This window comes from Pararge aegeria, chromosome 16, assembly GCF_905163445.1.
Source record: "Pararge aegeria chromosome 16, ilParAegt1.1, whole genome shotgun sequence".
Lineage (NCBI taxonomy): Eukaryota > Metazoa > Arthropoda > Insecta > Lepidoptera > Nymphalidae > Pararge > Pararge aegeria.
This window is the reverse complement of record NC_053195.1, coordinates 9575528-9602196: the sequence shown is the minus strand read 5'-3', so window position 1 is coordinate 9602196 and position 26669 is coordinate 9575528. Positions and strand designations below refer to the sequence as shown.

Below are 26669 nucleotides of genomic sequence, written 5' to 3'. Positions count from 1 at the left end.
CCACTTACCAGCCTACTACAGGGCATGGGTCTCCTCTTGGCTAAGAAGGGTTTATGCTGAGAACCACCATGCTGGCCAATTGTAGATTAGTGGTTTTTTTATTATATAAGTAATTATAGAACGGAAGAGTCTGGAACTGAAGTAAGTAACAAAATCATATTTAATCAATTAATTTATTTAAATAATAAAATTAATATGTAGCCAATTGTATGATAACTGATCAACACATTTTAAAATCGATTCAAGTTTTTCAAAGGATTTAGTAGTACTTGTTAACATATTAGTAGTAGTACATCAAAAAAATTATTTGATCAGTAAGCATTGGTTTAATATGATCCCTTAATTGCATATGAAGAATCAAAGTTTTACTGGTGCTGTTGATGAATAAATTGGCTTTGTACTATTGCCCTAAGGTAATTCATGTACATCTCAACAAGAGATTACCCATCAAAGAACATCTATATGGTATTTTTAGGCAGGGGTCATTGAATTATATAAAAGTAGAAGCTGCAGGGTATTCCTTGTTCTATAAGCATAATATCTTCACAAACTGAAGCATAGATGTATTCATATGTTTTCTTGTTTAGCAATTGCAAGTTTATTGCATGTTCAATAGCTAATGTACCTAATATATGGAATACAGTAGTGATGAGAGGTGTTTTCTCAAAAGGTTATAGGTTAATATTTTTAAGAATGTTTTCTCACTTGCAGGAGATTTAAAAGGTAGATCTAAGACTTTAGGGATTACTTGTACGGTGAATTTTACTTTTGATTTCTCACTGGCAGCACCTCAAGTACTTTGATGGTTTATTTTGGAAACCTGTTACTATAAGATATACAATTCTTGTCTGTATTGATTCATACATGCTTTTTAAGTGTTTTTTAAGCAATTTGAAAATTTTAAGAAAAATGTAGTGGACCAGTAGTTAAGCTAAAATATTCAAAGCACTTTGAGTGTAGTTGTAATTTTAAAATAATTTTTAATCCTCTTCATTCTCCAAGTTAATATGACTGCCAAATTTGCCATACAAATGCCCTTTGAGTTCACTCATTTGTGACTTCAATTCTTCACATTTGGCTTCCAACTGGCTTATTTCATTTTGTTTCTTTACTTTGTTTTCTTCTAATGATTTCTAAAAAAAAATTCAAATGATTTTCAGTTATGTAGGATTCTGGTTAGCAATAAGAATGTCTATTAACCTAATTTTAGTAAAAGAAATAACCAGCTCATGTTTGTTTGTTTTAAATACATGAACTTAAACACCTGAATTTTGCACTGTGATAGATTGCATTCTGGATATTTATATCCAAGAAAAACAAGTTTTTACTGGTTTATAAGTAACCCTAAGTAAAACATGTTGTGTTTTGTCTGCACATGTTTTTTTAAACTTGAAAATTTTTGTTGGTGTAATAATAGCCACTTTTTGGTTCAAATTGGTAAACTAAACCCCTTTTAATCGAATAGGTCATTAGTGAATCAGTTAAGAGTAAGAGAAGTTATTACTGACCTAGATTGATTAACTATAAGACATAGTTGCTAAATAAACTTAACTTATCCTTCTATATTATTGAGGTAGGAACTTACGAGAGTGTCTTCTAAGTTCTGACATAAAAACACTTCTCCTACTAGATAAGGGATTTTCTCAGAATCATCAGCAAGGCCTAGCTCCTCGACAGCTTCCTCCAAGTTTTTCATATCGTTAAGTTTTATCTTTAATTCATCCTTCAAGTCGTCAACTTTGGCATTTAGTCGAGCAAACTTATTAATTTTTTGTTGGTCTTCCAATGATATGTGGACATCTGAATCCTGTGAGTAAATAAAATAATACAGGTAAATACGAATTCATGAAAGAACTATTTCAGAAATAAGATTGTCAAGGTATACCGGTTGGAAAGTGCCTTTTCCGGAATTAGCCATTGTTATTAGTATTATCGTTTGTCAATATATGATTTTTACCCTGAAAAAATGAAACTTTTAAATCAGAAGGCGAATTTATTCAACAAATCCGGGCTCTTTTAACCTCAAAAGTTGCAATTTGACTTTGACATTTGAATTTTGACAATCATAGACGAACAAAGCCAATAATATGCCTGCGACAAAATCTGAGGTTACAAAAAGTACTTTTTAATAACGGTTTTTGTACTTTAGGATTATTATGGAATTTGTGACAAGGCAGTTACGATGGTAACATATTAAAACAGTGCTAGGCAGGTGATGAGATTGTTTGTTAGGCAGCCATTGTACTATAGTCGTAAAAATTTAATAGGCCCGTTTTGACATTTGTCATCGCGACGTAAATAGTTATGGAACCATCCGACTCGGTACTCGATACTCACGATAAATCAATTCAAGTTTGTATGATTATGTATTGTAAAGTGCTCGTTCGTTCAAATATTCCTTTAACTTCACAACCAATTCGCGTGACTGGCTGTTGATTATACGTCCACTTGTGCGATAGCAAAGCGGAGCGAAAGAGAAAAGCTAGCTGTAAAAATTTCGTCGGGTTTTCATAGATATCTCTCGCTACGCAACCTTACTCACTTAGCCTTTAGGAGCAGGACTGCTTGAATTCATTAACTCTGTCCCTGGAGGTACCGGTTTTGATAACCGGTTGACTCAGTATAGGATACAATAATTTAAACAGGTTCGGATGTATTTGGTGATTGATTTTCGGTGGGAGGCTGTTCAGTACACCAACATAGTTTTCTGGCATAATATTGGTTCTCTATCATCATTATAGACATAAAGGCCTAAAGGCCCTTTCATAAGGAGCAGGGTTATTGAGCACATACGCATCGGGCTTCACCAATGTGGGTTGTTAGTAAAAATAACCGGCAGTGTGTCACCCTAAAAACTTACTAGGTATAATACCTACCTAACAATAATTGTAATATTTTTTTAGATTACTGGTTAAATGTTAGTTATTATGCTAGGTGAGTGACTATAGGGCGTGGGTACAAATGTCATTGGCTTTTACCCAACGGTTAAGGTTCTCAAGTATCAGTAAATCTATTGTTACAGTTAATTTAAAAAGTGGGTAAATAATTAAACTTTTGATAACTATAAAGTCATATTTGCCAGACATTTATGTTCATGACACTGAGTGTGGGTATTTTAATATAAATACGACTGCATTATCGATGCACCGCAGTCCTACATGGACTCGAACGATGCAAAGATACCTCCCGGAGTCTTAGTCGTTTATCACTATGCTTTTGGGCGAAGATCCTGTTTTAGTTAGTTGTAGATTTATTAATAAAGTCCTTAGATTGCATAGTCACTGAGATCGACGTCTAGTAGTTGTAGAGCTAGTTAAGGCCTTGCGTTTGATACTGTGAATTGTTTGTAGGTGACAATGAATAAACTAAGTACATAGATCTTACCTAATGCGGGCGATGTTATGCCGCTGATCAGGAAATGATAACAACTGCCTCGTTGTAAAGACGACCACGAGGTCCTAGGTTCGATTACCGGGTAGGGCAATAGTTGTTAGATAGTTGCCTTTAATATTAAAAAAATCTCAAAAAAGTACGGTAAAGCTACACCAGATCCAGTTACACACACACACAGTTAGCAACACAATGCTTTGCTTTTTAATAGTAAGCAAAGATCGTAAAGATTGCAATGTAACTTTATGACTAAAAAAAAATGAAGATGGCCGAAAGATTTTGTAGCCTAGCATCGAAAAAGTTGATGGTACTCGGTAAGCAACGTTGATTTAAGTCTGTAAGTGGAAGGTGCTCCTTTAAAAAGTCTGTCAACTTTTGATGCATAAAGGAGCATGCGGCATCAATTTTCATTACTTACTACAAATAGTAAACGTTAAAGTAAGTGTCGAAATCATATGGTTAATGGACTCATACGCATAAGGTGAACCAAGAAAATTCCTAACATTTTTGTTGCCTCATAATATAAGAAACAACAAAAAATGTTAGGCTAGACAACACTGCATTGTATTGGGGAGTTCTGTCCTTATCGCCAATAATGGTCTTCAGATCTAACGCTACAACGTTTATTAATAACAAATAGACACTAAAATATATCTTTATAATTTATAGAATTGGATCTGGGAGTCTCAACCTGGACCTTATAATCCGTAATCGGACATGCTAACCACTAGACCATTGAGGATTTACGTACCATTCGGTACATACTGTTTCGTAATAAAATGTTAGTTTGTTGTATCAAGCGGTGATAGCCTAGTGGGTAGGACTACAGTTCGCTTTCGGAAGCCGAGATCTTTAACTTTTTTAATCTACGTGCGTTTTAGGCAATTGAAATATCACATGCTTCAACGGTGATGAAAAACATCGTGAGAAAACCTGCCAGTCTGAGAGTTCGCCATAATGTTCTCAAAGGTGTGAAGTCCACCAATCCGAACTGGGCCAGCGTAGTGGACTAGGGGTTTAAACCCTTCTCATTGTGATAGGAGACCCGTGACCTGTAGATGGCCGGTAATTGGGTGTTATGATGATGATAATGATGATGATGTTGTACCAACTTAACATTATAAAAAGATCGAGTCTCGTAGAGCATGAAGGTTCATGCAACTATAAATTTATGTATTTGTTACTTGAGTAATCTATGCCGGCTAAAAGAATTTGCAAAACATCCTAATAATGTAACTCCATGTTTACTATTATATCTTTATTTGGTACTTATAGCAAGGTAAATGAGCATCCGTCATAGCATCAAGACAATCACCAACTCGTACCGGCCCCACCACTTCGGCCACTGCCGGTGCGCCTACGCCGGCCCACCGTTCACTTTGCGCACTCTTGTATTGACCGTCAAACGCTGCGCGCGTATATTAAACAAGAATTTATTATTGTGAAGAGTAAAGTCGTGATGGAGAAGGAGCACCAGCCAGATTCCATGGCTACAATCACCATGAAGCCGGAATACCCGCCTTCTGAAGTTTACAGCGCCTCGGAACCGCCTCCGGTAAGTCTAGATCGTTATGTTAGTAATGTCACATCTTTCTTGTCCCCGCAATGAGTTCATTGATATTTCTGTTCCACTTTGTCGGTTAATCTGGAGAATAGTAATCTAACATTGCGATTTTCGTATTACAGACTGGAAAAGTCTTGAATATATTTCCCTGCGATAGTATATAGTAGGGAAACACCAACCGAAAACATGATGATTGTTTTTATTTTTAAAATTAAAATATTAAACGAAAGGTTATAGTAGGAATGTGTAGTTAGTAAATAATTAAGTCCTATATATCCATTATTTTTTATTGCACATTGCTTAGCGTGGTTATTATTTTGTAAAACGATGGGAAAGCGCCTTTCTCTCGGCGGTTGTTAGACCACTGACGCGTAGCAAACCAACTGCGAACTTAATGGTTATACAGATTTGTTATTGACTTAAACGTAAATAAAGTGTTGTAATGTAAATGAGATTTTAATGAAGTACCTAACAACATTAAAGAGAAGGCTTAAAATATAGCGTCCGAAACTATTCTAGGCGTAGGTTGCTAAAAAATTGTTACTGTAATGTTTCAAGAGTATCCATATTTGTACCATTTGTACCTATTGAAACTTAAAAGTAACCGTCTAAGTATGTTCATGTTTATACTATCTATTGTATGCCATATATGAGGCCAATTTATATGTATCCAAATAAATAAAAATGAAGTGTTTGAAAGTATCTATACGTATTAGGGCCTGTATGTTGTTCCCGCTTATATCCGAAACTTGCTCTTTTAAAGGCATATTAAGGCTTTAAAATCTGCATAGTTTTAAATAAAAAAAAATGTAAAGTCGAGTGTAATCGCTAGTAGAAAATAATGTTGGCATGCTATGAACCGCTAAGACGTGACCGAGGTCTCAACTTGACCGGTACTTTTTAATATTATTCAATCAACGATGAATAACAATTGCAATGGTCGGTAAGTATATCACCTCTAGGTAACTCTGTGTTTTTCATCTCAACGCGTTCACCTATTCAATATTATCGTTGTTTAATTTCACATGGTGATTCATGCTGCTTAACCATTAAAATAGCATTAATAATTTAATATATAACAGACGCGTTAGGTATATTTAAAAAATATGTTAGACTAGACTTTTTTTTCTTGTTTAATTTAACAATAACTGGTTTGCGCTTGGCTAATATTTAACCCGATTGCAAATGATGATGGCAGTTTACGATGGAACACCTAAATGTCAAAAGGCATCATATCGGTCGAACTTTCTCTAATGGGTGTTGTACCTCTTAGTACGTAAAAAGCTAGCAGCTTATAGAAGATTACGGCAATACTGAGATTTCTTATGAATTTTTATGCCCTCTAAGCAAATAGTATCCATCATAGCTGTGTATCCTTTTTATAGAAGAAATAAAGTAGATTATTAGTATTTAAACCATGAAAAGAAATTTAATCACGTTCTTTAAAATTTGCCACCCGAAATTCGAGTAGATATAATAGATTGCATATTTACATATCAAAATCATGCTGTTGCCAGAAAAGTCGCTCGCGTTTTTTTTGGTATTTAAAAATCCCGAGGGGACTATTTGATTTTCTGGAAACAAAAAAATCCCTATCTAGTATGCAAAATCTTCTTAAAATTCAATCGAGACTGGCTATGCTATCAAACTTGCATAGGTAACAAAGGATTCAGGATTGATAAAAAATACAAATATTACCTATACCTGTCAACAGGATGCAAGGTACCAATCTCTGAGTTTAATTTCATAAACATCGGTTCAGCGGATGAATAGAACATTGGTAACTAATAAACAAACAAAAAACAGACACACTTTTGCATTTATAATATTAGTATGGATTAAGCTTGAGTATGCTATATTTATTTTATGAATTAAAATTCAATAGCATAATTAATATAAATGATAAGATAAACCATACCTGAAAACACAGATGCTAATAAAATTAACATGGTATGTGTGGACAGATAAATTTCCGAATGATCCTGATTCCTGAAATATTTCAAGGTTCCGATGAACCGGAGCCAGGAAAGGTCTTACACGGATTTGTCAGTGTTGCTTTCTGTTGGTCCAGGTTATGCCATATAAATCGATTATTAATATACTTACATATTATTAATGAGGGGGGAAATGAGCAGTGAGCACGAGATAAGATGTTCTTAGATATGTGCAGTTCTGAGAACTGTGATGAGATATGTGCCCATAAATGTGGGAGATTCATTGTTCCATTGTTATTGTTCATCATTATAATAACTAAGTATTATATAATTACAACTGTCACGCGAAATCAAATGTTATTAAAAATATATATATCCGTTGTTTATTTCGTTTTATCTTTGATTAAACATGTGGCTGCGATGACGATGACGATGACGATGTTTTTAATTTGGAAAAACAAATGCTTATTTGATAAGGGACATGATACTTGCAGGCGTCCTCTTGATCGCCGACTGTGGCAAATGTGCCAATGCAGCAACATGAATAGTTACATTAAAAAGTCTTCTAGAATATCAAGTTAAACCTACCTAATTGAAAAGGGAGACGAAAGAAAGAAAAAGAAAGAAAGACGAGAATAAACACGATTTCAATATCTAGAGTCAGTGTTTGTTTGATAACAAGGGATAGCCTTGAGCCTTGCATTCTCCGCTTCAATTAAAATATACGCCAGTAAGACAATATTTCAGTTAATTAGTGATAGAAACATAGCCATTTTCTTAGTATTGGAATCAATAATTCAATACATATCACTGTCAACCAATTACCGGCTCACTACAGGGCACGGGTCACCTCTCAAGGTTTAGATCGTAGTCCACCGTGCTGGTCAAGTGTGGGTAGGTACACTTCACACGCCTTTGATAACGTTATAGAAAACTCAGGCATGCAAGTTTCCCTAAGATGTTTTCCTCACCATTAAAGCAAATTATATACTTATTTACTTTACTTGTTATATAACTATTAAAGATTTCATTTCTATTCGTTGTGCGATACAAATTCCATGAAGGTATATATGTAATCTGAATTTGAATATGTGCGTGTTTATATATTATAATGAACTGTTTATCATGTTGCAAATAAAACAATTCAGTACATGAGATTAATATTAAAATATTGAGCAGTGGGAAAACCCCGTTATAATATACATATAACTACTATAAATAAAAACGGTACGCGGCAGAGCTAAGTGAAATCGTTGCCGACTGGCGAGCAGTGTTAACAAAGTCACATCGACACAATGGCATTTGCGTCACATCCTTGTACATTTAGTTGCTCTAAAAAGCGTTGTTTACATTCTAGACTTTTAACTAAATCCTTTTTATTGCATTTATAATTATATGCTTAGAATGAGGGAAGGCGTGATTATTACCTTTTTCTTTACATCGCATCGTGTATGCTTAGGGAATTTTATATCAATAATTAGGAACGTTTTGACATTCACTGTTATCTAATTGAAATTTCGATAGACGAGAAGAATTTATTACGTCAGACTTGAAGCCTATACTGTCCCTCAAAAACGGTGTAACTTGATTGATGTTCACAAATACCAGTCAAGGTCCAATAAGATTAAAGATATATATATTATGTGAGATATACATATATATATATATATATATTTAAATTTAAAAGGTCTATTTTGATTAAATCCTGTATTGCTCTTTTAGAAATCCTTCCGTATAAAAATAGCTGCCAGTATGCTAAATGTCGGCCTATACCATCCAATGGTTTGAGCTGTTCGTTGATAGATCGTAAAGTCAATCAGACAGTCTGTCAGTCAATTACCTACCTTTTCCTTTTATAAATAAAAATGTAAGAATTCGAGATATGAAATGATTTGCGTTAAAAATCTGCGTTTTTTTAACTTTTTTTTTTTTTAACGTATATCGCTATTTTATATTATCTTCGCTTCTATAGTATCTTCGATTACTAGCATAGTCACATCTTAAAACACAAAAACCCGGGCCGTAATAATATTACTGTAGTTATGGTTGTCTGATATCAAACCTTGAGGTATATTTTTTATTTAAATAGATGATTAACAGCGGCTACTGTTTCATGTTAATTGTTGCCAATAATTTAAATCGTTTGGTCTCATGAATCGTTTGGCCTCTGAAACAATTTTATATATTGCAACATTTTCGAAATGGAAAGTGCCACAATTTTTTTTAAGAAAGATATACAACTGTAGTATCTTTGCAATAAGGTTCTATTTATTAGAAGCCGGTATACTTGTTGCTCACTTGTTATCGTAATTTTGAAACATTTAAAGTAACACGACTATTTGCATTTTTTATGAGCTCTTACTCTTAAATTTAAATACCAAATACAATCTGTGTGGTGTAACCAAATATTATTTTTTAATTACCTAGTATAATTATAAATATGAAGCTCGTTGATGTCTTTTTGATGATATTAACAATAATCTCATGTAGTTATATTATGCACGACATTATTCCTATTTAAGCAATAATTACTATTGAATTTCCTAATTTCCTAGTACATTATTGGTTACAGTTAAATTTTACATCACAAAAATGAGTATTCATCGGTTGGTATCATAATTATAAATATCTATTTATACAACACCTTCGATATTACGCATTTATTTCATACTTTATTGAGTTTTTTTGGCGATAAATGTACATACATTTTCCATATACTTAATATACATCTGTATGTACCTATATGTTATTTAGTTGCAGTATTTAAAATGTTTTAAAACTGAGTAGCTGACTAGCAAAAAAAAAACGTACCGTACAGTTTACATTAGACAGTTTTATAAGCATATTTAACTTCATTAGGTTTAATAAATCAAGATCATTCATTAATTTCTATGCTACAGAATTTTCCAAACTCCTATAAATAGGCGACACGAAGTCTGAGGAGAAACCTGTTTCTAACAAGGTGACATGGCTATTCTGTTTTATTACAAATCTGACCATATTATTTCAAAATACATATTGGCGATACTAACATAACTTTCTCTTGCTTAAACATTTATAATCATAGGATGTTTTTATTTGAAAACTGACAACGTTACAATATTATTATTTTAGTAGGTGCTATCCGCACAGATATAATATTTAGGATAAAGAATTCAATTCAATTCTACATGAATTGTAATATATTTAAGTTCAATTGAGTTTGCAGTCGTAGCATCAATATTTCAAATTTTACACTTTTCTAACTTTAGAAATAAGAGCAGGTTAGTAAACTTTAAGGTTAAAGAAGTCAAATAAACGAACACATAAAAATCTATACTCGATTTTAATATAATTAGGTTTGGAATCATATAAGAAGATCTTATCGTACTGGTTAAACCAAAGAAAATGGACGATGTATAGATATATACTTTAGTTGTATTTTGTTCAAGATTGCTTATGACTTACCAATATTAAAGTACGAATTAAATTTGCAAAGACCATTATTTTTTTAGTTATCTACATTATAGCAGCCAGCGGCCCAGCAGTTTGAAAAGATTTGACACAAATTTCCTTTTTTTTTCGCAGCATTCATACCGTTAGAGCCTTTGTTATTTAGTCCAGTTAAATGAAAATATTCGTTGTTTTGTATTATTTACGGTACTAATACAAAACAAAGCTATTACGAGCCAGTAAATGTCTAATGTCACATGTATTTTCCAGCTGTAAGGAGGGAATTCAGCACAGTTTCGGCTTAAAATATATTTTATAGACTATCAACTAAAGTTTGATTCTATAGCAGGTTGTAATCAATTATTGAAATCGCTTAAATTATAGGTTTCAGGATAATACGTTAGTTTTTTAAGTAAGTATAACTATAGTTTATGTGGGTATTCCTACTACGCCATTATGTTTTATATGCTACGAGTAGGTTAATAAACGCACGTTTTCTTTTGAAATATTAGTAAAGTAAATGGGACAAAAAGTATTCCAAGATCTCAATAGACATCTTATTGACAATGCGGCTATTACATGTTTGGACTAAAGATCTTATGTCATTGAAGTAACCAAAGTGGATGAATTCGCGAACAACAGCTACCAGGATGAAATGTTACATTTATACGAACAAACAGACAGAATTTCGCAATTTTATTATAACTAATCGAATAATTGTATCGTGGCAAAAAGGGAAATACTACCTAATTTAAAAAATTCTACGGTTTATCAGACAGTTGCTTGCAAGACAAATTACAAAGATTTAAATTGACATCGTTCTGCGCACGGAAGACCGGCAGTTTCCAACGCAACCCAGGCGCTTTCTCCAAGGGCACTTTCCTATAAACCGCGTATAGAATATGCAATAGCTATTTCTATCAATGACATAACAGAATAATTCGTAATTTGCGTGTTTTATATCGTGTTGCATGTTAGAAATAACCCTCATATTTTTTTAAATAAATCAAAAAGTTTCAATAATTATGATATTACTCGTACTGCCCTTATCTAGTTTTTATAACATCCATATTCCATATTCATGCTTGTATTATAAGGGAAAGTGTGCCTGTTTGTATTTTTATTTTTGTAATCTATGCGACTCAAAGGCTGAACCAATCTTGCTGAAATTTAGCACACAATATACTTACTGATGATCGACTATTTACGTGTAGGACATGGATAAAAGACTTTCTGTCTTTTATCCATGTCCTGGACGTTTCAATAACCGATCCCAATGAAATTATAAAACCTTTGTCGCCTACACTGTGCGGCTTGGAGAACGAAAAATAAAGCTATTTAGCCCGTGAAAAACACTGGTTCCCACAGGATTTATAAAAGACCGAATTAGGCGCAAACGAAGTCACGAGCAACAGTACGTTTTTTATATTCCAATATTCATTTTTGAATTTATTTCTATAAAACACAGTTTTATATGATTCTAATATTTTATGTTTTTTCCATTTTATGTGTAACGTCCGTCTTTCAATGTAGCATCGCAATCCCAATTTATATAATTCCAGAGCCCGTAGCTACTTTAGAATCTGTTTGCAAATTAAATTCAGGTAAACTTATTTATTTTATCAAAAAAATACCTGAAGTAACGAATAATTTTTCATTTCGTCTTTTTCGTTCTTGAGCATCCGAAAGATAAGAAAGTTATAAAACAATTTTGTATATAGAATAGCTTAGCGTATTTGTACAAGACAAGTTAAATTAAGCTTACGGAACTCTTATATATTTGCGAGACATGCAGTAACATTTGCTCCATTCTTTACTCTAAACTCCTCCGACACTCTCCAACTCAAAGGACTACTTACTTTCACCAAAAGTAGTCCTTAAAGAGTGTTTATAGCAATAAACCCATCTTCTTACGCCAAAATTGTATCTTTAATGTTGAGGGAGGAGAGAGTAATGCTATATCAGTTTTTTCGTCCGTACGCATTATGAAAATATTATTAGTGTTTTGCTAGATATTAGTTTCGCGTCAATAAGAATTAATTTAATTTAGCATACCTGATTAAGAAAATTGTATTTTTCAAGCTGATACATTATTTGAAATTTACTGACCTTATAAACGATTTCTAATACGATGAGCTTTCCATGCATTGAGATAAATAGTTTTACACATGAATATTTCATTTTTAACAAATTTCAAAAAAGGATGAATTTGTGTTCATAGTATATGTTTTGTAAATGTCTTTGTGATAATGTTGAAAATATTTAGAAACATTAATATTAAGAAGCAGAAATATCAATGGTTAGTACACATCAACGAAAACTTTTGTATTTAACTATATATTTTTCTTTTTTTTAGGCTTACCGCCAAAGGCCGTCATCATCAGTACAAATTGCCCGTATCGCCGCTTTGACGGTGGTCGCTTCAGCGTTCATACTGGGCTCCTTCATTCTGGCCTCCAGTTGGGTGGCAGCACGGGCTTCGTGCCACCAGCTCGAACAGTTGGACGCTATGCTCGACAAAGAGCTAGCACTTGAGGGACGGTCATATGGAAACGACGCGTTAATGCCTGTAAGTAACTAAATTATACGAGTTTTAAATAGCTGCTATATTAATACACGGTGTTTTGTTGTACAACACAACCCATTAATGGCCCACACAGCACGAGTCTCCCCTCACAATGAGAAGGGATGCAGTAGAAAATATATTCGAATAGGTACTTAATTTGAAAAGCTGCTTTCAAATTTTATTAATGCAAAAACAATACTAAATAACTTTATTCAAATGGAATATTGAGTTCATGTAGATGGGATAGATTAAAGAGATTGTAAATGTTAGACGATAAAAAAAACCACTGTGTATATTAAATCCGATATGCGTGTGTTCTTAATTCTTCTCCTCCTTATAGGCTTAACGGATTCGGATAGGAAAAAATGCTTGGTTTGTTTTTAGCTAAAGTTGGAGAAACAGATTTACTAAGTTAAGACAAATTTTCGATGTCGGTGGCAAGACAATTTGTTCCAACCGTGATGGTCATTATACTATGAGGCATAAACAGAACATTAATCTAAGTATCTTCTGTAAATAACTTTGAAACAATATTATGGAAAGAATCTTACTTCATCTATGAATCTGTGTATAAGTTTATTTGTAAGAAAATACCATTCCACCTTTTTAAGAAACCTACGTATCTCAGGATGTCTTATTTTCTTCCCGGTGTCACGGACTTCGACGACTTATTTTGCTCACGAGTCGTTCGTGCCCGGCATAATGGTCGCCTCGCTTTAAATTCAGTTGCAATTTATTGTCGGATGACGGATTCGCCCCCAGTCGATGACGGCGCCCTTTCATTAGTCGTCTACTGATTTATTGTATCTCCAGGCCCCCTAGAATACAAAACTGATACTTATGACACTGTAAGGCAATCTTTGTTAATTTATTTTAACTAGACGCTTATTGGTAAAAATTCGACCATAATTTAATCTAAAAAGGGGTAAAAAGTTTTTACAAGTGAGTGAAGTTTAGACCTTCATAAACATATTCTGCTATTTATATTTCTAAATGGTTAAGAAAACAAGTGCTTTATAAAAAAGAAAGATTAATATCACTAAAAGAGGACCAAAATGACCTCATCGACTATGTTTCTTATTATTCAAAATATTGTCGACAGGCAATGTTATGCGTATGGGCGTGTTTATAATGTAAGGTTTATTAACCTCTAGGTAAAACTTAGCCTTCTTTTAGATTCAAAACACGACTCTGCCCGTGGGAACATGTTTGCATATTGTTATCGCATGACAATCTAGAGTCTTGTCAATATCCTATTAACCTAGTGTATTCTTGTCTCACGTTAAATATAGAGATATTAAACAAGTAATATACTAAAATATTTATTACTTTTACTTAAATTTATGCACTGCGCTCTGGTCTGCTTAGTGGTCACCATTTCGATCTGTTTTTCTTCTTTACACGGGGCAGCGTGTATTTATCTTCTTTTCCAGTATGAGTTGTAGCCAACCGCCATGTCTTGGTAACATACTATCTATCTCTCTATCTAGCTCTATCTTTAGATGTTTACAGTTTAATTAAATTTAAGTTTTTGTTGACATTACTGTTTTTTGTGCAGATTTATTTTCCATTGTTTGCCAACACCTTTACTAGATTGCGGCAAGTAGTTCTTTCTTATATGTTCATCAGTTCCTTTTGTGACAGAGCTCATAGTTGTATTATAGCCTAGAAGGTAATACCATATTATAATCGTATAATTGCATTGCAAGAAACATACATTGCAAAGAAAGCTTTTATGCAGCGATGCCAAAAGTATTTATTGGTCATTGATGCAACTTGGTGCACTAAAAAGTACTCAAGGTGTAAAAGGCTTAAAGCTATAATAATAATGATATTACTAACTATTATTAGGGATCTATTTATATAAATACTGCATTCAAATTTGATCAACCTTAGTTTTAGGTCTTTATCAATGATGAACTCGCTATCCCTATATAAACCGTTTCCTTTCTAAAGATGGCGCACTATTTTTCGTTCCTAAATGTATGATCAATAATGGAAAAAAATGATTGAAGAATAATAGTTTTAGTCATTTCACTCAGATTATTTGTTATGTTCAAAGTAAAATGTCTGTATCAATTGCTATTGCCCAAAAGTTACAAAGGTATAATCATTATTTCTTCCAATATAATATATTATATACCTAAAGTCTTATAATATCTACTTTAGTTATTTTCAATTCTATTGATCAATATATGTTACATTGTGAGCAGATCTATATTAAGTATACACTTTATTAGCTTTCGAGTCATAAAGGGTAAGTTTTAACTTAAATGTCGCTAGCAATGTCCTGTTGACGTAATCTTATACCTTATGTGCATTGCCGTATACATACGTTTATTTATGTTTATACACCCGTTGCAAAGTCCATGTACCACGACACGCCGCCGCTGCCACACTGGCTCACCTTGAATCTTCACGTTACGCAAAGCTGCGGTTCTAACTGAGCGTTCTTAATGATCCCCAGCCAAAGAACGGTTGGGAAATTAAATGGTTCGTTTCGTAATAGAACAGTGGTTTTTTTGTGATTCCTTTTAGTTGGTAACTGATAACAAGAGGTCATAACCTCAGTTATGATTACAGTTTCCATTGTCTCTGAAAGCCTTGAATAAGGCTCAGTTAGGCTATATAAAGCCTAAGTATTCATCCGAATCACCTTCTGATCATTAAGGCTTTACTTGTATAATGTCTATGTTCTCTATCTATAGTTTGCGTTATTAAGTAAGTAGGTATGTAGGAAATATTTTTTTAAGAAATACATCTGCAGATAAAAAAAAAATGCTGCTTCGTTATAACTACATGCAGGTAGCCGTTAGGTTTTTGTTTGGATTTGTTGATTTTTAAAACATACATCTAATGAACAAGATCACTAGAAAAATAATCAATGAAAGAATTGGTGTCTAAAAGCTGCAATGTTGAAAGGACGTCTAGGTTGATTAAAGTCAAGAAAGGATTTTATTTGATATCAATAGTATAAAGGGTAAGAAAATAAGAAACGAAATATCAAAGATCAGTTAAATTAAAGCTATACGGATCTGTAATTAGAGCACTATGCACATCCTGGATGGGACAATCTAGCCTTTCAATTTACAGCTATTAAGAAATGTAAATTACTACCCAGTGAAGCAATAATCACTAAGTCATGTAAATAGTAGGTAACGATCTTCTGCCGAGGTTATATAAGTAGTTTTTAGTAACTGTTTGATCTATACCACCTACAGATTTTAGTATTAGAAATAATTATTTCAATTAAATAATTCCTTAAAAAATGTCCTAATGTTAGAAAACCTGCCAGGTGCTCTCTTTAAGAAAAAGTATTTTCTTGAAGACCGCTACCCACCCAACGGAAAAAAATTAGTGTTATATTAATAAGTTATCTGTGTATGTCAGATACACATAATGTTTCTGTCGGTGGCAACGTAGCTCCCAAACGAATGGAATATTTTCTGAAAGCTAAGTGATCGAGATCGTTATTAGCTATAAAATTTAAAAAAGGTACGAACAATAACAGCCGCGATTGATTTCAAATTTTGTAAGCCTACTGTTACTTCGGTGGTCGTTATTTCAAAAACATGGTTACTTTGAGTAGACTCATCAAGTTGTCATGCTGGGCTTATTGGATTGGTCTTAATGTTTTTGGTGATCGAGACGTCATGGTTGCGCAAAATTCTGGGTCATATCAGGGGTCATTTGGATTTAATTTAATTTTCAAATAATGTAAATCTTTGTTAGTTAGTTATAGTAAGTTATAAGGGTTTTTACAAATCCAGTGATAGCTCACCGGCTTAGTTAGGGCATAACAAACACACTTTCGAATTAAAATATTACCATGGATATCATCCATAACCATCGAATAAAATATTTTGTAAATAATGGCATTGAATCTGACAAAAGATGGAATCAACATACTAATGTGTTAAAAGTCAAAATTAATATGAACTTTGTAAAACATTATAATCACAATTTTATTATAGGTATACTTGGTTGTGTAATGAATAAGCATAACTTGAAGTTTGCAATTGTCTATAGCGAAAGTCGTACTGCGGTCGATGACCTCCAGGTCGTGGATGCATCTCCTCGTCAGTCTTGGTTTCGAATGTAACACTCACTTGTTAGGTGACCTGTTATTGCTTGGTTAGAAAGTAATATAAAATACTTACATTAAAGAACAAATATAAATATTATAAATACCTAATCTAGGCTTTGAATAACTTTCAGTTCAGCACCTTGTATTTAAAATAATAGCAATATTTATAACATACCTGATACTCACGACTTCGTCGGCGCTTATTTTATTTTTTTAATATATTGGGATGCCAAATAAACAAAAGAATTTTTTTTTGTTAAAAATAAATTAAATATTTACGGGGTTTCCCTTTTCATTTGGGGGTTGAAAAAATAGATTACGAACAATTCGCAGATTTACCGAATATGCAAGAAAAAATTCAAAAGAATCCGTTTCAAAGGAGTGTCCCCGAATACTTTTTACACGACAATTTTATTCATTAGATGTATGACATAGTTTACGATCTCGAGGTGAGAACATCAGATTTCATAGGATGAAGTTTCGGTTGGATTTTATGTACTTAAGCTTTAATTTGCAAGAAAAGTCTGCTTTTATTTACCTATCCTAAATGGCATTTTTCGTTTTCAGTTCATGTGAATTGTTTTTATTTACAAAGTGGAAATACGTTGATCCTTATTCATTATTTTAATACAAATAACGGGAGTGATCTTTCCCAAGATGACTGCCAAATCTTACTTATGTACCCTTGGATTCGGGTATTTTTTTTTCATAGAATATAACGATAAACTGCTTACTACTTATTGAATAAATTATTTCCAATAAAGTTTCAAGGTACATTTTAAGAAGATTAATTTTCCGGGAAAGTACTTTGTTATGTAAACTGTATTACTTAGTTAGCAAAATTAGGAGAAAATTGTGAATTATCTGCGTTTAATTATCCACCAGAAAACTTTTAACGCGTTTTAACTTAATTCGTGTCGTATTAAACTTTCCTTTAATGCCTTTTATGATTCGTTTAAAATTACGAGTTACGACGTCATTTATAATCTCTGAATTGACAAAGACTTTCGCTTTACGTAATGGCCTGTGTTGACCTAGTGTTGGTCGCGATGACCTAGTGGTTAGAGGAAGCAAATCCTTGTCACGTGTCGTATAACACAAGTCAACAAGATTTTGAGTGTACAGGGTCTTTTGCATGTAATTATTTACTCATGAAAGTTAACAGCGTTACAAAATATTTAAAAAATACAAAATATAAGTGTTTAAGTAATATAAACAATTACAGATTTATTTTTGTTTTTATATGTTATTTATATTTCTATACATATATATTAATTTAGTTATAATATAATGTGATAATAAGTAGTCATTTCGCGCCACCTACCTTTAACTTGTATCAATAGCTATGTTCTTTTACGCTTTTGGTAAAAGAGATCACTAACTGCTTTGTGTTCTTCTTTTCTGTTATATGTATATGTTACTCTGTGGTCTACAATAAAAGTGCATTCATTCATTAGTAATTCATTATTTCTTCGTCATTTCTTCCTCGTAGTCGAAAAAGGAAAAATGGGTCTACTTTTAGAAATCAAAATTATATTAGTTACGCCTTTTCATATTGATCTTGTTGGCGTCAGAGATCTCCTGAGCTAAGCTTCACAACCATTCGCAACCCTTGTCACTTTTCTGTGAAGAACAAAACAATCCTATTGTTATAATTTAAATTATAAAATATTATAGGGTAGGCGCAGTTAAGAAATGGAAGGGTTCTCTGAAATGACAAATATTTCATTCTATGTGACCCTTTGAAATTACCGTTAGATACTTTTTAAACTGTACTAAAGTGATTTGTTTGGCCTTATTTTATACGAGTTCCTAGTGTCAAGCGTAAATATGCAATGTCAAAGGAAATCTATGGGCTGAGCGACAGAAATGGAGGCAGTTGTTGGTGTATTCACCAATATAATAGGAAGGTTCAATGTTATTCATAAATCTAAATAATTGAAAACAGAATTAATTTTCCATAAAATTTTACTTCCTAATTTACTTATTAGGTAGTAAAATTAGATCACGGTAAATTATGCACCCTTGATTTTGTAATATAGTAGGTGTATTATTTCATGAAATATAATTTCTTAGTTATATAATTACCGAGATTGATACAGTATTTTAATATACTGCAAAGGTACCTCTGACATGCCTCTCATAGTTCATGATTATTCATTGACAAACTTGTGGGACCAAATTATGCCAATATCATTGCAGAAAAGCATAACGGATGCAGCACTGGTTTCCTACCAACCATTAAAACTAAAAGTTGCGATCTGTTGCCGAAATCCGTGACAGTGAACAACGGTAATTATTTGGCATCTTTTAAATTTTTCATTACTCATCATTTGGGGTTATGATTGGTGGATGGCGACATATAAGTAGAACGGTCCCTGGATGTTTATAAGTAAGTTACACACTGGTTCTATGCTGACGACAAAAATTAATATATTATACCTACTGTGCAGTGGGTACCTAGGTAGCCGGAACTGGTCAATTTTCCGCGCACGCGCACTTCATTCGTCAGTCTCTGTTAACATCAGTTAATTATTTATAAGTACATATGGGGGAAGAGTTTCTATACATAGATGTATGTGCGTGGAAAATAACAAGTGGTTCTGTGATTATGACGACGAAAATAAAGGTCTTTTATTATTAAATGGATGCTGACTGGTAGAGTATAGACACTGACTATAATATGGTCGGAGTCTGTAGTCAAGGGCTAACAGAAAGTTAAATAAAAAAATGATATTCGAGAAATATTATCGTAAGATAATTCGATTGAAGAAGATGAAGATTGTCAAAAATACACTGCACCTCGTGTAAAAAAGCCACAGCGTCCTTTCGTAGGTATAATCTTAAAAGCTCTGGTAGGTTACCTGTGTAATGCAAAAGCTGCATCATAGCTAATTAGATTTTAGAAAATTATTAACATAGTTAAAATTTAAGACCACGATTACAGAAGCCATTTTTTGGCTCATGGGCATAAAACATATAAAGGAATCTGCACAGAAGATATAAGTTACACTACAAGAAACCGCATTTAAATAGGTCCATCCGTTTAAGTCCTTGACGATAAAAGCGGTCAAACTTATAAAAACCCTTTTTTGCGTCGGGGGTTAAATTACTGCTAAGAACTCGTCTTCTTAAGATTTTTTTGCGAGTTTTGTTCTCTATGGTAATTCAATCCTACATTTATTCCTTCCCCGATTCTATTATTATAAGGAGCTCTTAAATTTCTGAAGTTTACCGGAGCGAAGTGCCTTGTTTTTTGTCGTTAGATTATTTATTTAAGATACAAAGGAGCCCGAAAAACCATCATAATATTATGTTATATATTTATTGTTCCTGTATTATTTTTATGATGATGTTAAAACGTGTTTATTTTTTTGGTACTCCTATAGTTGTGGAAGCACCAGTTATTTATTCATTTAACGAAAAATATATAAAGTCATCATTAGCCTGCATGTCTTAAGAGACGATTCAAACCCTGTCAAAGCGACACTTAGCTACATTTACGGCCGCAAATATAAATATATAAAGTTAACGCTTAAATATTATGTTTTATCCGGACAACAAACTGTAGAAAATATTAATTTTTTACGTTACAGTTATTGGGTCGCAGAATTACAATTTTTTTTTTGGGTATAATTGAAAATCTCCCAAATGGGAAGACATACTTCCTATATAATGATGGGGTTCAGGACCGTTAAAGTCCTTCCAAGCCGACTTTTGCGAATAATGTAGTCATGGCTTGTGATGTACACTGCAAAGCTATCGAAAACATCGCAATCTTGCATGCGGCAATGTCAAGCCGGCTCGGCCGCACGCTGGGTTCCCCTGCAGAGGCTGCGTAAAGATGGCTATTTTATATATACCACAAAATATTCAAACCTTCGCTAGCGCAATGAAGAGTTTTTGCTTATATAACCAAAACCATTGTTTTAAGTTACGCATGTAATAAAATTTTCAGTGTCTCTATCAAAAATGTTGCTGTTGGGTGTAGATACCGGTGCGTTATCTAAGTACATTTATTTTTTAAACGCCATTAAAAAACTAACTTACTTTATTTTAGGGAATATTTACTGAATTCTTATATGCTTTGTTTGAAGGGTGGTTTTCGACGTTGATTCTAGCCAGTGTACTAGACCTTGACCAATTAAGTATGTTGAAATTGGGCATTTAACTTTTCGCAATTAATCGAAGAGCAGATTTAGCCCTCGGTTCCACTCATTATCCCTAATACCTGATATTCATCGTTACTTGAGTAAGAAAGTTCATTACTTAACCAACCTTATCTGGGCAGCGTGATGAGTCTCTTTCCCTCAAGATCCTTTGTGAAAAAGTTTCAACATGTATTTAATAGTTTTATGTGAAATAACATACCAAGACATGGTGATCTAACAATTTTTTGAATGTTAGTTACTAGTTACGCATATTAATTTAGGAACAATTAGTTTTATTGTGCCACCAGTTTCCGTGTTGCAGCGTAACGCAGGCAATAACGTTCAGAACGTTTCGTAAAGCAGTAAAAGTGTTGTGGGCGTATACAATACGACAATTGTCGTCGACGCAATCGCGTTTTCTATCGGTTGCGGTCTCACTTCGCGCTTGGCTGCGCGTCAAAATCTGACACCACATCACATCTTTTCACACTTCTAGCCTATTTAGTAGTCGAGCAACGCGATGTCGTTACTAATGCTGAAGACTAAAGAAGAATTTTCGCATTTAAAATATTTATAAATTATTTTAATTTAAAATTGCAAACTTTTTGATTATGTATTTTATGAAATAAATATTCGAGATCATTCCAGTTACCATCCAACGGTTTGGGTAGCTTCTAGGGCACAGTTTTAAGAAATCATAAAATCTATAGGGCATAAATAAACAGCGGAAATCCATCGTAATTCATATAAAAACACTACTATCGAAACAACATTGTTGAATGTATATTTATACCCAAGGTTTGTTTTATTAAACATAAGCTTAAGTTACTGTTTAGATTTGTTACAGTTTATATTAAACTGTAAACCATGAAGTAGATTCTCCATTACAACTGTTTTTAGTAAAATACCTATTTGATAACATTCTTAGTAAACGTAGAATCATGCAGCTATATTTATATTTTGTAAGGGTCTAAAAACTAAACGTCGAAAAACCTCGGTATAGTTATTCAGTATTTTGTCACGCACTGACATTTGAAAGACACTCCCAACTGATGTGTGATTAATCACTAAATATCAATTCCGACGTTATTTCATGTTTATTTCTGGCGGTAAGAGTATAATATCTAATGTTTCTTAAATGTTGCTATTCTTAAACGATGAATGCTCACTGCTAATCATCTTTTATTAATTTAATATAAGTAGCCCTTTAACTGCAATCTCACCTGTTGTTATGTAAAGATACAGTCTACGCGGCATAGGACCGGAACGCGAAATCGCTTAACGGAACGTCTTTGTCCGCACGCCGTTAACTAGTCACGGCCGAAACCTGCAACCAGAAATAACCTGCAACAATAGAATTGTTGTGATTCTGCGACCTGGACAGGTTCACTATTGGAGCAGCTTGGAAACCATACGTCCGTTGGTCCTCCAAGCTACGTGCTCCACCCATTAAACTTCATGTTCTTTTAATGCTGCTTTGCTGTAATGAATATACAAGTTTTTAAGATACATAGTTAAAAGTTTAAATTAATTTAGCCAGGTACAAACTTTAGCTGTGTGTAGGAATAATTATTAGTCAAGAGTTTTTTTTGTTTTAAGAATACCTATCGGAATTTTAATTAGAAAAACTTTTTGATTCTCACAATTGAAAGGAATTGTTATTGTCTATCTTTTATAAGAAGTCTTTTTATCAGGTGTGCGTGCCCTTAAAATAACCATTAGTATTAAGTTGGTATTAAGTTACGACTTAGTTGATCGGTTACATGAAGGTAACCTGAGGAATACAACCTATTTACCTACTAACAGGTTGCGACTCAAGTAAAAATGAACGCGGACAAACGAAGTGAACAATTTATACGATTTCATACGACTCTTTAATTTTTATAACAATAAAATGTTTATATAACACGCTCATCAGTGTTCTATTTTAAAAATCCCCAGTAACCTGTTCAATAAAACCATCGGCGCTCTTTTAAAATGACACGACTTATACACGTACTTTTCTTTCAGGATTATTCTTATACTTACTAGGTAAGAGTTGGAGCCCGCAAACGAGGTTTCGCTTTCGTTTATCGAAATACAATAGTTTTTATTTTACAAACTTTCTGCCAAGAGTGCCAGTTTTAGAATTGTAGACTATCTAAAGAAATTTGAGTTTTAACTCATTAAAAATAAAGTTCAATTTAGTCTGACATTCCAGAGTTACGATACTCGAAAACGACTTTACGATTGCGGGCTTACTCACTTAGTACTAAGGGTACAGTGTACGTTTTTGTAACTTATGGACGAGCGTTTAGCATGCGTGTCAAATCAATAACCTGCTTCATATTATTAAATCTTACAAGAACACTGCATATAATATGTTCGTACGTTGTACCTACCTATGCTTCAAAATTGTCATCACATTAGGCAGGTACACGTAATTCACAGATGACCATTATGATTAGCGAGTCACGTTTTTATTATGTTTATATCTTAAAGTACTGGTCTTACTATGTTAAGTTGAAAATGACACAAACACTAATGCGTCGAAAACACTTGGTGGAAAATCCAATGTGAATTCATATATTACGAAAAAAACGTGATTTGTGAATAATATTAGGTTGTTGATGCTGTAGTTTAAAATATGAGCTAGCTTCTTAATGATTCGCCCTGGCTTAATACGGGTAGTTTAAGTTACGATATGTACCTATAAACCTAGGTATTTCATACAAAAGACCCTATCTATTTGCAAAGTCTTAGATAAAGTGTGTTAACTTTTAAAAGATTAATTAGTTCTTTTGTACTTTGGCAAGCGGATTTTGCTTTATGCTTTATGTGTTATAGTAATTCATCAAATAGTTTGAAGAACACCCAGACGGTATTTTGCTTACTATGGGGAAAATGAATAAACAACAAAATAAAAATACTTAAGTATTACTCATCCTCCGATTCGCCAAGCACAAATATACACTGCATATAAAATGGCCTGTATGGCTGATATATTATATAGGTATCGTTACCTCAGCTGATTTTAAAATATCTTTATTTGTTTATGTACATATAGGTAAATATATTTAGTAATCATTTGCCTTGTACTGCTATACATATATAAAAAAATAGGCTAAAAATATCTTCAGTGCATATATGCATATTAATCACTGCACTCTAGTATATACCTACGTCCAAGCAATAGCAATTTTTAAAACGTAGGAACGAACAACCTTGTGTTTTTTCTATCGTGTTCTTAAACGGTAGCAAAGGTTTAGCCGTTCGCGTCGCCTAGTCATTATCCAGTGAGAACTGTGCAATTGACTTGAACAATGAGCATTGCTGTACGTGTGGGTTTTGCCTATTTAAATTCTAGACTAGTAGTCAGACGCTGTTCTGCTCGTAAACTTTAGATCTACTTTTTGACTTAGGTACTTCAGACGTAATCAATAGAAGTAGGTACCGTGTTATGAGATATAAATAAGTGCCATGTTGTTAGCAACTGCGGATCACGAGTTCTTGGGTTCGATTTTACCTAACAATTATGCCATCTGACCTGCAGGGCTAGCACGGGCAGGAGATCCCCTGAGAAGGGATATAATTAACGTGCCCACCTGCTAAATCACTGGAACGTGGAATAGGAGAAGTTCACCCTCGTTTATTAATACACATATATTAAATATTATTTCAACTTATGTGCCAGTGCTCTGAGAGTTGACAAAGCTGTGGGAGAAGATAAATTTATACCCTTTCCCGGGGATATAATTGTCTTCTGCCCATGCTAGCCGTGCTAAAGGTATGATTTTCTGTGAGGGAATTATCAGTACAAGCCCGGAATCTCGTTGTAGTAAACAGTATATCTAAAGATATGCAGTATGTACTTACGTAGGATAGCTTTATTTCAAGACATCAAGTGACTGTAGATAGTGGACTTAATGAAGTTAGTGATCGCTTTTTAATTTGCTTGAAAATATGAGGATTGTTAATATTATTATCGCATAAATTGTTAACCTATAAGTTGCTGAATGAATAATAACAAAGCGTGACCGACACAATGTAACATTCCTTTTAGAAGTTTTCACAGATTGTGAGCGCCAAACGAAGCATATGCACATAGTTATATTTTAATTAAGTTATACAGTAATTATAAATGCGTCAAGTAATCTATGCCGTGTTGCCAATTTTTTTTAGGTCCTTTCACAGCCCCTTCAATTATATAGTACCTGTAGACAATACCTAATTAAAATGATATAAAAAAACAAAACCTATACACCACTTAGAAACAGCTCAGCTTTCGCTACAAATTATTAGTGAATGATCGGAATGGAGATTTATACCGCCGCCACAACGCGTTTCTCACAGTCGCTAAGATATAAGTAATGTGTTTCTTAATGCACCAAACTTAAGTATTTTACCCTTTTTTTTTACAAATTTCTTTGAGTGGTTATTAACTGGGTCGTCGTTGCTATGTGAAATTAAAACTCCACTCACGATCGCCAGTTTATAAATGCAGTGCAGCTGTGGTAGGCATGTGATCTCTCTCCTCTCTGATATCTGAGAGTGTTTCAGGGCATAGACCCACCATCCTGCACCAATATGCTTTGCAAGCAATAGCATGTTTTACATACAATTTTAGTAAATATATTTTATACACTTTTAAAATACTTATTTCTATAAAGAAACTCGCTTCTATTATAACAATATGAAAAGAACTAGATCTCTCTCATTCATTTTTGCATGAATTATTAATTTGTTATATTTTCGTAGTTTCTTTATTATTTATTAGTAACGATTTAATGGAATATAGACGACTGATATTTATAGTGTGCTGGAATAGTTCTTATGCTATTCATGTGTACCTACCTATATTTTAAGGTTTAGATGTAGTTTATGCATTAGGCTGTATTTCATCATCCGTGTGTGTGTGAGAGTGTGTGCGAAGTGTGTGTGAACCCACTAAAGAGTATGCTTTATTTTCATGGTTCCGCTCAGCTACTTATATACAAGTTGGAATGGAAACTTAAGGTACCTATCTAAGCTATTGATATTTAAAAGCATTTCTCTCGTATCATTGCTGGATATGCAGCCTTACCTTTTATGTAGTTAGGTACTTCGCATCTTTCCAAATAGGTAGTTGCGTAAGACACCTACTACGTATTTGTAAGCAGCCATTTTGTAATGATCTCTGACGGTTTTCTTAAAGTGAGCGGCGCGTTACAGCTTCGCGCAAACGATTTTGTTTTTTTGTGAATAATCTGCTATGTAAAAAACATGGCCTGAAAAATAGTCGGATATTGCAGATGATACTGGAAACTATTTAGATACTTCATCTAAACGACCTGATTACATTTTTTCTCAAGGTGTAATGGTTTCATGTAACCAAGCTCAGCTTTACATGAAAATACCGCATCTTAGTTCACGTTTGACTATGGTCTCAACTGAAGCTTAAGTAAGATTTGCATCGTAGATAAGTCGCAGCCGAAGCCTTCTTCAGACACAGCTTCTGGGGCAAGGGAGCAGGTGCACTGTAGATATAAGCGGAAGTTGGGTTCGAGCCCAAGTAGAGGATCCCCAT

At 33.5% G+C, this 26669-nt stretch overlaps 2 protein-coding genes across 2 annotated transcripts in view; one reads left to right on the top strand and one right to left on the bottom strand.

Annotated features, from left to right (window-relative positions):
- Positions 1 to 313: 313 nt before the first annotated feature.
- LOC120630687 (probable prefoldin subunit 4) lies at positions 314 to 2186 on the bottom strand. Its single transcript, XM_039899962.1, has 3 exons — positions 1886 to 2186; positions 1586 to 1807; positions 314 to 1133 (listed from the first exon to the last, which is right to left on the bottom strand). The coding sequence occupies exons 1-3, from the start codon at positions 1916 to 1918 to the stop codon at positions 981 to 983; spliced, it is 408 nt and encodes a 135-aa protein (XP_039755896.1). The 5' UTR covers positions 1919 to 2186; the 3' UTR covers positions 314 to 980.
- A 2555-nt stretch (positions 2187 to 4741) lies between these two features.
- The window catches only part of LOC120630455 (WAS/WASL-interacting protein family member 3-like), a 78204-nt gene continuing 56276 nt past the window's right edge, over positions 4742 to 26669 (top strand). The window contains exons 1-2 of the mRNA XM_039899693.1: positions 4742 to 4945; positions 12677 to 12889. Coding sequence (XP_039755627.1) covers positions 4850 to 4945; positions 12677 to 12889 — 309 coding nt within the window. The 5' untranslated portion in view covers positions 4742 to 4849. The remainder of the gene's footprint in view (positions 4946 to 12676; positions 12890 to 26669) is intronic.

Excerpts from the sequence above, each read along its gene's own strand:
- LOC120630687 (XM_039899962.1), bottom strand. The coding sequence starts at position 1,918 with ATGGCTAATTCCGGAAAAGGCACTTTCCAACCG. Across the intron at positions 1,808-1,885 it reads GAAAAGGCACTTTCCAACCG|GATTCAGATGTCCACATATC; the intron begins GTATACCTTGAC and ends ATTTACTCACAG. Across the intron at positions 1,134-1,585 it reads AGAACTTAGAAGACACTCTC|AAATCATTAGAAGAAAACAA; the intron begins GTAAGTTCCTAC and ends ATTTTTTTTTAG.